The following is a 17,951-nucleotide window of genomic DNA, read 5'->3' on the forward strand; positions in this document are numbered from 1 at the left end:
TACCTCTGCCAGTGGGACACTCTGTGTCTGGAGCTCCTTTTCTGGTTTGTCTGGCACTGCTCTGGTAGCACCATCAGCTCTCCATCACCTGGGACCACCAGGGAGTAGACATCCCATCCCGGGCATCTGGGGTGCTCCAGCATCTCATTGCAGAACTTGCTTGAGTCTTGCATCACCCTGGAGCCAGCAAGAGACCCATTTCACGGAACAGCACCCACCAGAAGCAGTGGGAGCCAGAAAGGTGTTCACATGAGGAGCACTGCTGTCCAGGGACCACAAAAAACCCAGAACAGCTCAGGTGGAGGACAGCGGTGTCGCACAGCTGTCCCCATGCCCTGATCCCCAAGGGCTTGGCATTAGGGAGCACACATAGGGCTTGCAAGCATTTTCTAGCAAGCTCTGTTTTCTCCCACCCCACCCCTGAGCCACCCCTGGGACATCAAGTAAGCCTTTCCCTCCCCGTGGGCTGAAACACGGGTGCAGCAAAGTGCCTGGGCTGAAGGAAAGCAAACACGTGTCTCTCCATGCGGATGCAGTGTCCGACAGGCACCGGCACTGCCCGCGCTGCCTGCACTTGGTGGGAAAAGGGAAGGCAACACACAGGCTGGGGAACCACCCTTGTCCACACTGCTGGGGCAGCCCACCTGCATCCTGATGGCAGCCGCCCGGGAAGAGATGAGAAGGTGGCTGACAGCAAGATGGGACCGTGCCCAGATCCGCTCCGCGAGACACGAGGAAGGTGACAACGGCAGCGGCGTTCCAGTTAGTCACCACCGGGAAGCGTGCCATGCCGGAGGCTGCTGGCAGGCCGGCGGTGGTGTTGGCCACCTGGTGTGTGTGGCCTTATTTTGATGATGATTTCAAGATTTCTCCAAGGGGAGGTGCAGCTGGGCAGTGGGAGCTGGTGGGAAGTGCAGAGGAAGGAACAGAAAGAAATTGTGGAGGCTTGTTGGGGACAGTCCCCAGGGTCCCTGTCCATGGGGCCAGGTTGTCCCCGTAAGGAGCAGGGTCCACGTGGGGCAGTGTGACTCAGGAGGCAGGTGCTGCAGGTGTTAAAACCGGGTGCCTGTCACCTGCTGGGGGTGCAGCCGTCAAGGTGACATGTGTCCAGAAGGTTTGGACCAAAGTTCCCAAAGCTGGTGGGGACATGGGGTCCACTGGCCCCTTTCCTGGCATGGGTGGGACCCCACAGGGCTTGCCCATCCCTGCCCAAATGATGGCTGGAGGGAGGCAGGAGAGGACACAGGAGCAGAGATGCAGCAGCTGCATTTCGTCACCCGGCCAAGGGGCATGTGTATGTGTCGGGGGAAGGGGCGGCTGGGCGTGTGGGTGCATTTATTGCCTCTTCCCGCCAGCGCTGTCTCCCTGTGCACACACGGGCGGCAGGGACCCAAGGGCACAGCCCACAGCTCACTGGACTTTTACCCTGCTGTGCAAACAGGCAGGCGCCAGATTAGGGTATCAGTTGGAATTTCATCCTGTCAACGGCACCCGCAGCCTCTCTGGGCGGGCGGTGGAGCATCTTCCCTCTGGCCCAGCCCCTCACCCACCCACAGGTGCCCCAGTGCAGTGGGTGAATTTGGGAGATGAATATTTCATCCCCCCCAAGGACTCTGTTTCCCTTCAAGCTTCACCCTTGCACATGATGGTGATGCCCAGGGCTCGGCTGCCACCACCCACCCCATCCCCTGCCAGGGCAGGATCCCACTGGCCTGTCCCCACGTGGCAATGACAAAATGGGATGACAAAGGCAGGTAAAGCCTGGTGAGGGAGGAGGATGCGTGTGGAGGAGCCAGTCCACGGTGTGGGGACCGCACTGGAGTCTCCACACAGAAGTGGCCCCAGTTTCCCCGGTCCAGTGCAGCTCTTTGAGCAGGTGGCCCATCCCTTCTCTTTTCCCATACAGCACCAGTTCCATCGTCTTTGCCTCCCCCAGGCTGTTTTAGGTCCTGATGCCACATATCCCCTTGCAGGGGTGCAGGGAGAGGGTGGTGCCAAGGCATGGGCAGCCCAGGCACTGTGCCAGTGATCGTGGGGTCACTAGGGTGCAGCGGTAGGTGCAGCTGCTGTTGCAAGGTCAGGAAAAAACCCTCTGCTCTGTCTCTCTCCAATGCCACCTCATCCTGCCCCTGCTCCTCCATCTCCTCCACCCAGGAAGACTTTGTCCTGCATCAGGTATCCCTCCACAGCCACCTACACTGCCTAGTCACATCAGCACACATATCCCCACCTCTTCCCAGGCAACACTTGTCACGTTTTGGGGCTGGAGGAGCTGTTTTGAGCAGGGATTTAAGGGCAGCCCTTTGCTCAGCGCCCTGCAGGAGCAGGGAGATATGGCTGGGATGGAGACAAGAGAACGTTGGGCACTGATGCCAGCTGTTCCAGGCACTATCTCACATCCTCATTCTCTGTTTGCTCTTCTTGGACAAGGAGGATATTCAGCCCGTCAACAGCCATAAAATGAGATTAGAGGCCTGGTGGTGCCAATGGGAGGCAGCCACGTCCATGGGCAGCTGGCCTTGTTCTTTGGCCTCCACCAGCCCAAGCCCGGCCTCACCCTTTCCCCGGCTGCTCCTGGGACTGCGAGTTTGGAGCCACTGTGTCGCCTGGCACGACCAGCCCTCTTGGCAGCAAAGGGGTGGGATACAGCCATGCCACGCCGCAGTGTGAGCCATGCCACTGCCAGCAATGCTCCTGCAGGGTGAACACAGCAAATGCTACAGGGACAAGGCTGCTGCATCAAGACATCCATCTGCACCCTCTTCAGTGGGGCTGGGCAGGACCCCTCACTCCTGTCCCCACTTGTGCTCAGGGGCATCGGTGCTGCTGCAACCCCAGAACTGGCATCCCTTCCCTGCCACGGCACCATGGGCTGGGAGGAGACAGCAAGAAACCCGTGGCACACAGGATTCCTGCTTGCTTTTATTTTCACTGATGCCTAAAAAACAAAAAGGAAAACCAGTTCTGCCTTATATACACAAAAACTGAGCCAAAGTCCTGAGCCAATGCAAACATTTGTCCTCGCCACTGAGCGCAGCTGGCAGCTGTGGCCGAGGGAGGTGTCACCGGCCCCCATGGGAAGGAGACTCAAATCCTACGAGAGCTGGAGTGGGGCGGCGGGTGCAGTGGAATGGCAGGAACTCGCTTGTAAAATCCGCAGTGTGCCTGGACACCTTGTTTTCTGGGCCACAGGGAGCTGGGAGCGGTGCAAGGTTGGCAGTGGACAGGGAGGCCGAGGGATGCGATGCACAATCAGTGTCAGGTGCAATGCGAGGGCTCGGCCGTGGAGGACATGTCTGCTGCTCCACCTTTCTAGAGCTCAGAGAAATGCCACTGGGAAAGGCCATGCAAGTTGCCATGTGAGGCCCATGTACCTTCATCCCTGTCTTGGTACTGGAAAGCCACAGCTCAGGAGAACCCGGTGCAGCCCCAAGAAGGAGCCACAGACCCTCCTGTGTCCCAGCCGTGCCCCACTGGCCTTTGTGGCACCAGGGACCCAACACTGTGGTCAATCAGCAGGGTGAAAGGACACTTCAGCTGCAGTTCACCAGCAGGAAAAGGGGGGTATCAGTTACTGGCCTAGGCACATGTTTGGTGAGAGGTGGTGCAGTGCATGGAGGAGGGGGGAGATGGAGAGCAAAACCTGGAGTCCTTTGCATTTTGAATAAAATAGGAAAAACCCATTTTGTCTTTCTGAAAACTGCCTAACACCAGGGCACACACCAGCCCTTCCTATGCCTGAGACAGTCCCTGCCCACTCTGGCAGCAGTTCCCGGTGCCCACAGCAGCTGTGCTCCCTTTGAGCAACACCCCAAAGCTCTCCCAGTATCAGCCCTTCTGGATGGCCTGCAGCTGGCTCTTACACCCTGTCCTGATATCAAATCTTCTTGTTCTCCTCCTGTTCCCCACAGGAACGTGGTCTCAGGGCTCAACAGGGTGGTCTGCCTCCAGTGTGCCTGTGCCTGGCTCCCACTTCTCCTCTCCCTGTGCTCCAGGCAGAGGATGGCTGCAGTGCCACATTGCCACGGCACAGCCAGGGACACCAGGGATGCCAGACACATCTCCGTGTGGCTCCTGGTGGCCACAGGGACAGAGCTGGGGGCACAGGAGCAGGCGTTGCCAGGGTGGCTGGGGAATGTGGGTGGGGATGTGTGGGCACTCTCGCCAAGGACATGCTCTGGCTCGCCACCATCGCCAGGGTTTGAAGGAGTCCTTGCTCAGGTCCTATGGCCAAGGGTCCTGCCTCACTCCCACAGTCCACCTCGCTCTGCCTTCTGCACCCCCCCTTGCCAGCACAGCACATCCAGGAGACCAGCTCAGCAGAAATTTGTTTTTCCTTGAGTCCAGCCAGGTCTTTTTTCTAGTTCAGTCTTGTTCAAACTGCCCCAAAGGTGCCAGGCAGATGGGCTGCCAGAAGGACCAAAGGAAGAATCCTACCAGCTCCACCTTAAGCACCACAGAAAAGCCATCCTCCACCACCACCCCCTTCCTGCTGGAACCTTAGGACCTTGATTTGGGCTACAAATACTAGAGACCAGACCAGTGCGTGTTTCCTACAGGAGAGCAATACTACCTAACCTATGGTTTTTATGTAGGAGAGAGCCCACCAGCCCCTTGGGAAGGTCCCAGTGCCACCTTGCCCAGACTTGCTGGCCACCCCATTGGTTCAGCCAGGGACCATCATGTCTTTGGGAAGGGGCTGTCTTCAGAGCACACGGACCGGCTGGGCTCTGCTGCATAGTGCTTATTTTCTGGTGTCTATAGCTGGTGAAGAGGGTTAAGGCATGAATTCTTCCTTGATTGTCAGTGGAGACGAGGAGACGAGGTTCGGGGCACTGCTGCTGCAGAGGCCTCCGATGGGTCCCAGTGTGCCAACAGCTGGTGGGGTTGGTGTGGTGGTGCTGGTGGGCTGGCTTTGCTGCTGCATCTTCTTTTTGTTCACCTTCCTCTCCTTCGCCCTCCGATTTTGAAACCAGATTTTCACCTGCAGAAAGGCGTCAATGCAGAGATGGGGATGGATGCAGCCAAGGATGACATCCCTCAGGGTCCTCCCAGGGCAGAGTTTGGAAAAGAAGGGAGATCTGTGGAGCAAGCTGGGACCACTGCTGCCTGCTTGGGCTGCTGCCCTTCCCCTCCCCAGCCCAATATCCACCCAGGACACGGTTTTCCCAGGAGACCACAGCACTGACCTGCCGTTCGGTGAGCCCAAGGGCAGCAGCCAGCTCGGCTTTGCGGCGGATGGTGATGTAGCGGCTGTAGTGAAACTCCTTCTCCAGCTCCAGGCGCTGGTGGTCTGTGTACACCACCCGGTACTTGTCTTTCGTCCTGGTCTTACCTGGAAGAGAGAACAGAGTGGGGGTGAACTGAGAGGGGATGAAGAGGAGCAGTGGAGGGGTATGAGCATCCCCAAGGGCATGGAGGAGATATACAACCACCTGTGGAGAGCTCCGAAGAAACATGGCAGTGCCCTGGGGACCAGTGGAAAAGAGTCATGAGGCTCCTGCTGGATTTAATGCCCATCCTGGGTAGCACCAAGGTGTTTCTCCATGTTGGGAAGTACGTGGGCTTTGGGGAAATTGCTTGGTGGAAAGAGCAGGAGGGATTCAGAGGCATCCCAAGAAGATGGACCATAAATCAGTGCCATGACACACTGTCCCTGAGAGAAGCAGAGCTGGAAGCCCTGCAGTGGACTGAGGGCAAGCTGCTTGCAAAAATACAGCCTGGGAGGGCTGGGGAAGGCCCAGCTATTTGCCAGGAAGCCCAAACCCAAGGTGCCATCACTTGGAGGCACACAGATTAGGACAGGGGAAAGACATAAACCCAGGGTTGACAGCATTTCTCTGTCACCAAAAGGGTTATTTTCCTTCTCCCTTTACAGAGCTAAGATGGAGGGCAGTGTTTAGTCCTTTGGTGCAGTCTTTAAAGGTGCACTGGAGAAAGCCCACATGATGCCCAAGCACTACTGGGGATTGGCTCCACGGGCCAGCGGTGTTTGACCAAAGCCAGTCCGAATCTCACCTTGGGCCCCCCAGATATGGACAGAGCTCAGGGCCATCGAGCCCCTGTGCACACAAATTCACAGCCCACGGCAGTGCAAATGGCACCTGCTCCTTTCTAGCAGAAAAATACAGCCAAAAATAGTCCAGCCATTTTCTCTGTTAGCTCTTTCATTAACACACACACACACAGGGCGAGCTGCGGAGCAGGAGCCAACAGCCTGAACTCTGCCAGGGCTGGCAGGCGTGGTGGGTGCGGGTGGCACTTCGAGGAAGGATGCCTATGCCCGGCAGTTTGATGACAAGTCCCTGGTGTTTTCCTCTGCAGAAGAGCCCACGGGTGGGGAATAAACACAGCTGTGAATATTTGCTTCTCCACCCGAAATAACAAAATCCTGTTCCACAGCATTGAGGGAGACGGAGCTGTGCTTTCAGCTGAGCAGCCACTGTCCTTCCAACTAGGAACCTGGCTATTTTTTTTCCTGGCAGACATATTTGTCCATCTTCTCCTGAATTTCTGCTGCTGAGAGCTTCACTTTCTGGGGAAAGGGGTAGGAGCAAGCCCAGAACAGCTCCATGGATTTCCCAGGACAGGATACTGCCCATCACTGCTGCAGATGTGCAGGGAGGGATTTCTAATGGCCCAGGAACCCGAACCACCTCACTGACAGTCTGCTTCCCCCAGGGAAGGGGATCTTTGTGTGCCTGCCATCCTGTTCATCCATTCCCCCTCATGAGTCCTTGGCACATCAGTCAGTTTGGGCCAAAGTGGATGGACATTGAGAAGTCTCAGCAATATTATTAAATTCTGACCATGCTAGTGGAAGAAGGAGTTTGGGTCATGCAGAGCAAAACTGTGCTTCAGAGACTCCAGAGTGAACTCAACCTTAACCAGACATCATAAAATCTCCACAAAGCAAAACCCCAACCCCCAGGCTGCAAGTCTGTTTCTCAACCAACTCTTTTTTTTTTTTTTTTTTTTTTTAAGGGTGTGTCTCTCCTGCTTCCCCATTGCAAGGAGATGGGGACTTTCCCAAGACATTTCTTATGCTGAAAGATAAATGTAAAAGAGTGTCAGAGCCAGGACAACACAAGACCATGGTACGGTACTAGTGGAAGAGGGGCACGCTCAGGGTCCTTTCTCTCACAGCATCCCATGGGATGCTAAAAGGAAGCTGGTTTTCTACTAAATAAACAAGAGTCAGCAAAGGTCCAGCTCCTGCCATTGGTCACTGAGCACACCACGTGTGGAAGCACAGGGGTGTGTGTGCACCCCTGGGTGCACGTGGAACCAGGGTTGGGCACGGGAGGCATCTCGTCCTGCTGTGACTTGACCCCAGCACTCCCAGGAACAAAAGAAGCAGCCCTGCAACACAAGTTAGCACCCAATTTCCATGGCTACATCACTCTCTGTGTCCTTCTGCCATTGCTCCCTGAGGTGCTGGCACAGGCTCAGCACAATGTGATGGTTGAGGGCCCCAGCGCAGTCCCCAAGAGACACTGAAGCTCTCCAACAATCCACAGAGGAGGGTAGGAGCACAGCAAGGCTACAGCACGGTCAGGAATAGAAACCAGACCTCCCAGCACCAGGGCTGGGCTTTAGCCACTAATATTTGAGGGATGTGGTGAATTCAGTCACCATTTTAAAGAGCCCAGCTCCTTCCAGGGCTGTTTGGAAGTGGACTCCTAATCCCTCCTCACCACCACCGAGAGCAAACCTGCCTCTGGCCACACAGGGTGACTCTGCAGGTAAAAACAGGGTAAAAAAGTAATTAGATTGAGCAAGATGTGTATGGGGATGTCTGCAGACACACAGCTGAAACTCAGTGATTTAGTGTGTGAAGGTCTACGGAGCATTGCTGGGCGTTTGTCCCCACACATCGGGGGACACATTGGTTGTGGTAGCTCGAAACCAAACCGGCTGCGACACAGTGCTGGGCTGGAGCGAAGCAGGACCCCACGCTCTCCGCTCGCTCTCCTACAGGGCCCGTGTCCCTCCTGTGGAGTTGCTGCCACCTCTTGCTGCCCCATGGGTGAAGGGTTCATCGGTGTGAGAAGGACCTCTGCATCCCAGCCCAGGAGGGACCTGTGCTGAATTTGCAAACACAGCGATTCCTGGGGAGTTGCAGAATAAACCAGATGTGCTGGCGGAGATTTATGCGAGGTTTAGCAGCTCTGTGAGAAACCAGGCTCCCTCTGCCTGCTCCGGGCTCAGGAATTCCTACAAGTGTTTTTTCTTTCTCATATAAATTTATCTCTTTTTATTTTTCATTTGAAAGCAAAAACCTTTCTGAAAAGATAATGACTTAAAAGTGATCTTATTTGCAAAATTGCTATCTGAGTATCACTCCTTGGAGAAAAAAACAGCTGGGAAGCAAAGGAATTGACAGATGAAGTAAAAAAAATAAATTAAAGAATAAAAAAATAAGGCGGTTTGTGAATACCACATATGCCATGAATTTCAGGAGGAATTATTATTTCCTGCTGCAGCTGTAAAAAGATCCATCACAGCTTGTTCTTTGTTATTCCCTCTTCACCGTTCATCCTTGATGAAGCCTCTGCTTTGCTTCAGGTCTGGCAGCTACCCGGCTGTGTCGGCGAGCTGCCGCTGTGTGAGCTGGGCACCAGTCTCTTGCTGCCCAATATCAGGTAGCAAAGATTCAAAGCAGAGGACTCACCACCAAGCCAGAGATAGAAAGTTATTCATCTCGACTAATTGCTGGTTTCGTCGATGTTTGCTGAATTTGGGAAGGTATTATGGGTGATTCACAAGGAAAAGAAAAGGATTTGAAAGAAATACTATTGACAATGAATAATTCAGCTACCTTGAATATGAATGCTGGGTTACACTTAACTCTCTCCTGGAGGCTTTTTATGTCTCTGTGAAAGGAAAGAGGAAATTGCGGTCGAGTCACCCCAACTCCTTATGGGGAGCCCTTGTACCTACAGGGAAAGACCCCAGCACCGCAGCAGGGAGCATGACTGAGCAGAAGGATGGAGCCTCTCCTGCATTTCCAGGGAAGCCTGGAGGAGGTGGACTGGGCTGTCCCACGGCTGGGATAGCCCTGAGCTGCGGCTGCTGCACCGGGAGGGAGCAGGGATGGGGTGCAAAGGGGCTGCTGCTGATGTCTCCTAGCAAGCCACTAGCCCCTTCCAGCCCTGCTATGCATTTAAAGTCCTTCCTGCTTGTCCCCAAAAGACCAGGCAAAGGAACTGTTCGGGCAGCCCATGGAGCCATTCACGGGGCCAGTGGGAATGGTTTCGGCGTTGAGATCAAGGCAGGGCCAATGGCTGCATGGGGAGAGGGTATCGTTACTACTGTTAATGTATAACTCTAATAGCACTCACCTGAGCCATGATTAGATAAGGGAATAGCTTTAATGTGCTGTGCAAACCCCAAGGGACGCACTCCTGAGTGTGCACGCACACGCACTCGCACACACGTGGGGGACTGGGTCCTGACCCCCAACCCGGATCCACTCCCCACAGCAACCCTGTCCTGGGAACGGGGATGCTGGAGCTTCTGCCCTGGACTGGGTCAGGAGCCTCGCAGGGGAAGGGAAATTCAAACTAGATCCCTGTGCCCACCATCCTGGGCTCTACACCCTCATGGCCACAGCAGAGGCTGCCAGGGAGGTGGTAAATCACCCTCTCCAGCCCTGGCCTGCCCACAGGATGGCTTTCAGTAAGAAACTGTGCCCCAAACACCCTAACAGATAGGCAATACGGGGTGTTTTGAGGCTGGTGTTGACCAGCTCTAAGAACAGCTGGGAAGGGGCTGGTTCAAACCAGGGAGGAAAGAGACTGCAGGGTGGCAGTGGCACCCTGCGAGGAGGTGCAAAATAATGAAGGAGCAAGAGCTGGCATGTGTTATTTGGAATGTGTCCTTTCCCCAGTCCCACAGAGAGATACACAGAGCCCAGTGTGCCCAGCACAGCTAAGAGGGGTTCAGCCCAGCTCCGAACAGCAGATCCCCATCTGCGGGACATAGCCCTGCCCTCCGTGGCAGGAGCAGAAGCGAGGAGCATAAACCTGTGCATTTTCCTAAAGGTCTCTATTTCACAGGTCAAAGCAGCTCAAAATTGCAACAGCTGCAAACCCTGGTTCTGTGGGAAGCCGTTACACAGCCATCAGGGCTCCAATCAGGGAGGTCGGAGTACAGCAGCCCCATGCCCAAGGACACGGGCACATTGCAAGGTGCTTTGGCAGGGAGGTGCTGGCGTGGGAGACAGAGGCGTTGCTGCCAAGCCAGCTGGCCCTATGGCTGCTTGGTGGCTCTGCACACCCCATTGCGCTCCGGGTCCTCACTTGACTGGCATGAAGTCTCAGCAACGTGCTCCTGGAGCCATCCTGCGTGGTCTCACCTTCCTGGTGATGCTCTGGCCATGCACTGGCTCCATCTGTACAGCCCGATCTGCCCGTCTGTCTACTGGGTGCATAGTTCCATGCTCTCTGATGGTACTACAATATTTTAATGCTGAAAAACATCAGGTGTGAAAGTTCCATCACCAGTGAGAATCAGGGAAAGAACTTGTCTGCACTGGAGTTAAAGGGCAGCAACATGGGGTGCAAGGCTGTCCCCCCTGGGTGGGTTCTTTCTCTCCATGATAAAGATTGTTCATTCTGAATGAGTAGCATCTGATTTCAAAGAGGATAAAATCCTTCCATCCCAGAAGAATCAGCGCTTTATCAGGATTTGCCATTCCTTCCCAGGGAAAGCTTCAAGGAAACCTTCACCCCACTCCTGGCACAGCTTAGACAAAGCTACAGATGGAGAAACTGAGGCACAGAAGCAGCTCCAAACCAGAGTGGAGTGCCAGGGTCAGAGCCATGGGCTCTGACTGCTAGTGGGACTCCCTGGACAGCTGAACCCCGAGTCCTTCTGCAGCTCCATGCGGGGAAATCACACACACACTCTGCAAAGAGGGGGACAACCAGCAGAGTGATGCCCCATGACAGAGCCTCCAGGCCCAGGGGAGGGCTGGGGTCAGCTCCTAAAGTTCAGGAACCTCCAGGCTGGCTGAAGTCACCCTCATCTGGCAGCCAGATGTGCTCCAGCTGCCTCTGTGTGGAGGGGTCGATGCTCCCTCTGCCGAGCAGAGGCAATGGCAGCCACATTGCGCAGCAGTGATGCTGGTGCTGGGGACAGACACCCCAGCTCATTTCACTGTCCCTAAACGGAACCTCAAAGTTGCACTGACGCAGCAGGGGCTGAGTCCACCAACGCTCTCCCTCTGCCCCCCTCACCTCCCACTCACTTGCTCCCCTCATTTCCCCTTCAGCTCCAGCAGCCGCCCCAAAGCACCGACACTCCTCTGTGGCCACGAAGGGGGGATAAACCTGAACACCCCACCCTTCCCAAGTGGTGGGAAGTAGGAGGTCAGGGTTTTCACAAGCCTTTCCTTTCCCATGCATGTTTCAATATTGTCAGCTATTTTTCCTCCACTGCAGGAAGCAGAGGGGTGATGGATGGGACGACTGATGTGGGGCAAAGGACCAGAGCCATGTGGCTTGCTTTATCACCGCCAGCGAGAAAGGAGCCCCTCCACAGGGCAATCCTTCCCGAGATCTCTGCCTGAGGTCATTCCTCTGCCAGAGTGTTGAATTTAGACAACTGCCGAGTGTCAAAAACCGGGTGAGAGGAACCTCCCTGCCGTACACATTTAATGTTTCTGTACTGCGGAGGGAGGGAATGCTGGATGAATCCTCACCCAATGGACCCTGCCAGAGCTCTGCCAGCTCTACTCTGGATTGGAGAAATGGGCATTTCAAAGCTGCTGTGCTGAAGGCAGGACTCATCTGTGCCCCTGGGTGCTGGGGACCCCTCTGGGTCCTGTAGTAACCCTGCTGCCCCCAGGTAGCTCCTTGCATGGCTGTTCACCTGACATTGACCCCACCTGGGGACTTCTTCCTGGTGCCAAAGACTTCAGAGCCAACAGCAATGCTCCCGTGGGCACCCACTAGCAATAAAACCTGATTCAGCTTGGTACATCATGTACTGTAAATGTTTCACTTACAAAACGGTGCCACTTGTCCTGATGACTTTCTAGCCTTTTGTGCACAGAGGATTGAGCTCTATGCTTCCAAAAAAGCCCCATAGCTTTGCTATAAGTCAGTCTGAGTGACTGAGGATTGTTTTCCTGGAGGTTATGGGACTGGCAGAGCCAGGAAACACCTGGGCAAAGAGCTGAATTTGGAGAGCACAGACCGGTGCTCAGGAGCACAGGCTGGCTCCCGCTGGGTTCTGTGCTGCCAGCACAGCAGGACAGGGCCGGATCTGTACCCACACCCACACACGTGGGTGAAGGCACCTTTCCTGCAAGCCTCATCTTCCTCCCAGTAGGTGCAAACCCCAAAGGGTTGAGGAGCAGGTTGCCAGCGGTTGCAGTGAGCCGGTGGTTCCCAAACACAACCCCACATTCTTGGACATGGAGCAACACGACAGGAGATGCTTCCAACCCCAGGGTGCAGCAGCTTGAGGCTGGGACCTGGGGCAAGCATTTCCCAGCCCTGCAGTGATTCAACCCTTTATTTTGGCAACTGGCAGATTCCTTCAGTTGCTCCCATGGTTTTACGAGAGCCAAGACAAGCGCCGCCAGCCAGGCTCCAGCACCGGGTCAAAGACCACACCAGCACAGGAGGGCGAGGAGTGCCGGGGCGGTGCGTGGGCTGGACAACACACGTGGGTTGGAAACAGCCAGTTTCAGAGCATCAACTTCAAATCAGCCTCACGGCACTGAGCCCAGGCCCAGCTCATCCATATCTGTCACTTGGTTGGATTCGGCCCGGTTGCGGCAGGAGGAGGAGGAGGAGGAGGAGAGCAAGGTGATGTTGGTGCCAGCTGGGCACCAGGACTCCTTTCCCCCTTCACAGCTCCACAGGGCTTGGCCCATCCTTACTGTGGGGCAGCGTGGGGGAAGGATCCAGCCCTTATCCAGGCAATCGCAAAGCTAACAGTAGTGGAGTGGTCGTCCTTGAAGGGTCCCCTCGAGGAAACATCTGCCATTGGCCAGAGGTTTAAAGTGTCCCTTTACTAATCCTGGGGTATTAGCTAGACAAGCCCATCACGTAGGTACCGCCAGTGCTCCAGGGAAGCTCTTTTTGTTCAAAGAAAGTCAATTCTAGGAAAGTTTGAAAGGCCTGTACCTTGGCCAGCAGGCTGAGCAGTCAACAACTCCTAGCTGGGGCCAGGAGTAGGTTGTGGGTTAATAATTCAAGGGAAGAAGACCGATGAGTCCGATGCACGCACAAACCAAATGAACCAGGGGAGCAAAGGGTCTCACGGGAAGCAACCATGTCCTAAAGAGGCGTCCCCTATGCAGGGACTGACCAGGGAAATGCACCATCCTCCAGCCACCACCATCACCCCAAAACATACTGTGCACAGCATGAACCCCACCTGTCCAGGAGAAACATTTGTCTCATTATTGGGGTTTTACTCTTTTCCCCAGTTTCATGGACCTCACTAGGGCAACAAATAGAGCTGGAAAACTGAGCTGGAAATGGTGAAAACTGAGACGGAAAACTGCACACCCAGCAAATTACCACTCACCCATGCTTGGAGTATCACTATTTGCTCTCCATCACCCCAAAACCTGTCCAGGCACCATGGGCACTGATAGCACACAAAACCCCCAGCATATTCGACTCCCTGAGGGATGCCCCAATTGCACTTTCACTTGCAATATGGAGCACCTCGGCCTGGCTTGATTAGTGACCTAAAAGCCAGACCTGAGGCAGTATCTGAGGATTTGCATAACTAACGAGCAGAGGGTGAATTTCAAAGTTCAACCAGAAGCCGTTTCCAGCCACCTTCCTGAGCTTTTTATAGAGCTGGGTGCAATTCACAGGGAAGTTTGCAAATAATTGTGAATAAGGAGGAAGCATGAGGCTCTGACAGGCTGCTCATGAAGATTTTATGAGCAGAAAAAGAGGTGACATCGGAGAGAGAAATGAGGCCTGGGGACATCTTCTAGCTTGGTTCCCTTTAACTCCCGATTTCCAGCGACCATCTCTCTGGCATCACGATCCCTTCTGCAGCAGGTTTATCTTGGCTCAGATGGGTGAAGCACACATGTATTTAGCAACAGGTACATAAAATCATCCCTAGGAAAAGCCTGACTCTGCAATGACTCACTGGGAGATTTCTCATTGATTTTTCTCAGGCTCTGGATCACGTTTGCAGAAGCCCCCAACACACTTATATTCCCTGCATAACATTTTCTCTTAGCACTGCACAGCTTTTTCCCAAAAGCTTTCAAACTACAGCCAAGAGCTGTTTATACAAGGCAAGACAGAGAGGGAACCTTAATTTACAACTCTCTGAAGTATTATGATTTATATCAACAGTTGGTATTTATAGCAAAAAAGTCTGTGTATTCATTTCCTATTCCCACTGAGGTGAGATAGGTAGTTAATCAATCCAGACTGATTAAAGTCCAGTTTACTGATTTCAATAAAACGATTTATCTAAGAATTTCACTCTTATCTATGTCAAACCCATGTCTGCCCTGCTCTTTTTCAAGCTTAATGGAGAAAGCTGCTTTTTTTTTTTTAATAAAGGGCAGTCCTGGAAAACACAGACTGCATCCCACCATGGCCAAATCCTGTAGCCACTTGGCACCAGCAGCTTAAAAAGGGACCTCGCTGGCCATCCATCCAGAGGAAGCACCACAAGAAAGGGACTTTCACCCCAGCATCCATCCCCTCATCCCTGGGGCCGGGCTGCGGCAGCTCCTCCTCTGCGTGCAAGGGGAACGAGGTTGATATATTTCTCCCTTTGTATGCATTTAATCTAAGAGATACAAACTAAGCAACTAATGATTTTTTTCCAGAATTCAATCAACTCAATTGTCATCTAACTCAATCAGAGGCACTTTCAAGCCCCTGTTTTATCTCAGCCCCACTGCTGGGTGTAAAACTGTGCCCTTGATCCAGAGAAGAGGTGTGCTGATGTCTTTCTCCCCTCATTAATTTTCCCTCCCACCTCTCTCCTCAGAAGAAACCAAGATGTTCAGACTTACAAAACCTGCACGAGTGGTGGAGTCCCAGTTACATGGGGGGGGGGGGGGGCTGCAGGATCAACCTCCTTTACACCCTGGGGCAGAGGGAGGTCTTTAACCCCAGCACGCCTGTGGATCTCTGTCTGTGTACAGAGGAGAGGCATTTTTCCTAAATAGGTATATTCAGTGCTTAAAACAGGTCAGGAAATACCAGCCTGCCTCTCCCCTCCTCTTTCCAGACCGGGGCTGGTTTTTTCCATTTATTGGGATGTTCTGCCTGCTCCACCACAGCTACTGATCCTGCCGGGACAGCCCCAGCCCCATCCTACCATGTGGATCCAGCAAAGATGAGGAGCTATTTTCCGTGCTGAAAGACCCCAGGCACATCTGCACAAATCCCTCGCATGAGGGTCTCTGCATGCAACTGGGGCAGCCCCATGTGGGGACAGCAGGAGACCAGAAACAAGCCTAAAATTTTGTGAACAGGGCCCTGGCCCTGGTCGCTGGGGTATGGAGCAACCAAAACCAAACTTGCCCCCAAGAGATGCACGGAGCACTCCTCTAGGGAGTTTGGCCCCCGCAGAGCTCTGTGGAGCTCATGGTCATCACAGGAGAGGGAGAGGGGTGGCGGGTCCAGGCAAGCCCGGCAGGCAGAGGGTCCTGCTGCAGGCAGGATGGGTCCGGGCTGGGCTGGCAGCGGCGGTCGCAGCCTGAAGGGGAAGATGAAAGGGCGCAGGCAGGGCAGGACAAAGGGCCCCGCACCTCACCTCGCTGCCAAAGGAGCCGGCCACCATCTCCATGACAAAGCGAAGCCCTTGTCAATTTGGGCTGGCCCCAAGGGGGGATCTGCCCACCGCCTTTGAAGTGGGCAGCAGGGCTCCCAGCCCAGCTCGGGCAGGGGGCTGGGGTCACCCAGATGCTTCTCCCAGGTCAGGAGTTCAGCAGGGACAGGACCCCGGGGACACGGGGACAAGGGGACAGGACCCTGGGGACAGCACAGCCGCTTGGTGCCCAGGCCAGTGGTGGGCACAGGAGCAGGGACACACCTGCTCACACGGTGCACGGCACCCACAGGCTGTGCACACGCGCACGGGGCGTGCTGCACCCAGAGCGCCCACGTGCACCCTCCACATCGCTCCATCCCCAAACACACCACACTTAGCACACACCACACTTCGCACACGCGCCACACCTTGCACCGTCCTCAACAACAGCGCCTTGCACCCACACAGTGGATGTGCAGCATCCCCCGTACACACGCAATGATGGTACCTATACAGCAAGCACCATACACACGTTCTACTCAGGGTACCTGGCACAGGCACACAGAGCCTATAGCACCTCACACACACTGAATATACCTTTCACACAGCACATGCAGCACCTTTCCTCTGCATATATACATATGGTACCTTCCCTGCACACATACACACACACACACACTATACATGTATGCAGCATAAGGCACCTTGCACACACGTAGGCACAACACACATACATGGGCTCTCACACGCAGTTGCACGCCAGCTCACACTCTCATACAGGCCGCAGCCCTGCACGCTTATCCTTGCATATAGGAGACACCCTGTCTGACACCGCCTCAGGGCTCGCAGGACCCCAGGATCCTGGGAGTCTCTGGCACTGCCCATCCTACCCGGTGGTGGCAGGTGAGGGCAGGGGTGCAGGGGCAGAGACAGCCAGGGAAAAGGACTTTCTAACCATATAGCCCCGTCTGCCAGCAACGCGGAAGGATGGTATCGTCCCTGCCCATCCTCAGTCCCTGCCACCTCGGCACTGGGGTCCCCCTGCTCTTTGGGGACCAGGCGCCTTGCTGAGGGCAGGCCGGGTGTGCTGTCCCTCTGGGCAGTCCCCATGCAGGGAGAGCTGTGGAGTAGGATCTGGCCCCATAGGACTTCAAACCCAGGGATCCTCTGCACTGAGGAAGACACAGGGATGCAGGGCTGGGGGGTTTCCTTACCGCTGTTGCTGGTGCTGGGAATGCTGCGCCTCATCCACTCGTATGGGGTGCGTCTCTGGGCATTAGGGGAGAGCTGGGGGACCGAGCTGCTCATGGGTGGAGGCAGGAGTCCAGAGCCCGGGGGCTGGATGGGGTTGAAATCTGGGGGGCTGAATCCGAACTGCCCCGGGCTGGCGGTGGAAGGCGCAGCGGCGGTCCCGTAGGAATGCCAGTCCTCCTTGGCAGGGGTGTAGGGAGAGCCCCAGGCTGCCGCCGGCTGCCCGTGGTGCGGGTCGTTGTTAATCCCGGGCACATGGTGGTAGCTGGCGAAGTCCGAGTACTGGGGTGGCCCCGGCATGTAATTCTGAGGGTTGAGGTTGAGGCTGGGATGCCGGACGGGGCTGGGATACATGTTGGTGTCCTTATCCAAAAGATAACCTACATACATCTTCCCTGGCCGTCTCCGCGCACATGCTGCGCCGCCGTGCCGCCGGCTGCGGGCCGGGTTTGGTTTGGCGGGGAGGCGGCCGCCCCTCCTTCGCTGCTGCTCACCTGGGCGCCTTGGGGAGCTGTGTCCTGGGGCCAGGCACCTCCCTGCCCACAGGCTTTTATTGGGCCCAACCTCTCGCAACATTTGCATTGAAAGGCAGGTTTGCATTTCAAAGTGCAGGAACCCCGGCTGGTGAGGGGACTGAATTCAAACCTCCCACCCCGGCTGCTGTGGGGGTGAGGAGATGGGTGACCCCAGCGAGCATCAAGGACCCCTCGTCCTCTCTGCTGTCACCACCCCACAGTTGTCCCCATGCCACCAGCCATGGTCCCTTTGCAGCAGCCAGCTTTGGGGACACTAAGGCGTCACGGGTGTCACCCACGAGGATGCCCCCAGAGAGCCCACCCCGTGCCTGGAGCTATCCGTACCCCAGGAACAGGGTGCCTTGGGCTGAGCCCCTGTATTAAAGCCTGGCTGCAGGCAGGCGACAAACTGAGCTGTGCCTG

At 55.3% G+C, this 17,951-nt stretch overlaps 1 protein-coding gene across 1 annotated transcript; it reads right to left on the reverse strand.

Annotated features, from left to right (window-relative positions):
- Positions 1-4,777: 4,777 nt before the first annotated feature.
- Positions 4,778-17,403, reverse strand: CDX1 (caudal type homeobox 1). The gene is made up of 3 exons (XM_074916208.1): positions 16,977-17,403; positions 5,190-5,335; positions 4,778-4,984 (listed from the first exon to the last, which is right to left on the reverse strand). Exons 1-3 carry the CDS (start codon positions 17,401-17,403, stop codon positions 4,778-4,780), a joined length of 780 nt encoding a protein of 259 aa, XP_074772309.1.
- Between the last annotated feature and the right edge of the window lie 548 nt (positions 17,404-17,951).

This window comes from Athene noctua, chromosome 12 (genome assembly GCF_965140245.1).
Source record: "Athene noctua chromosome 12, bAthNoc1.hap1.1, whole genome shotgun sequence".
Taxonomy (NCBI): domain Eukaryota; kingdom Metazoa; phylum Chordata; class Aves; order Strigiformes; family Strigidae; genus Athene; species Athene noctua.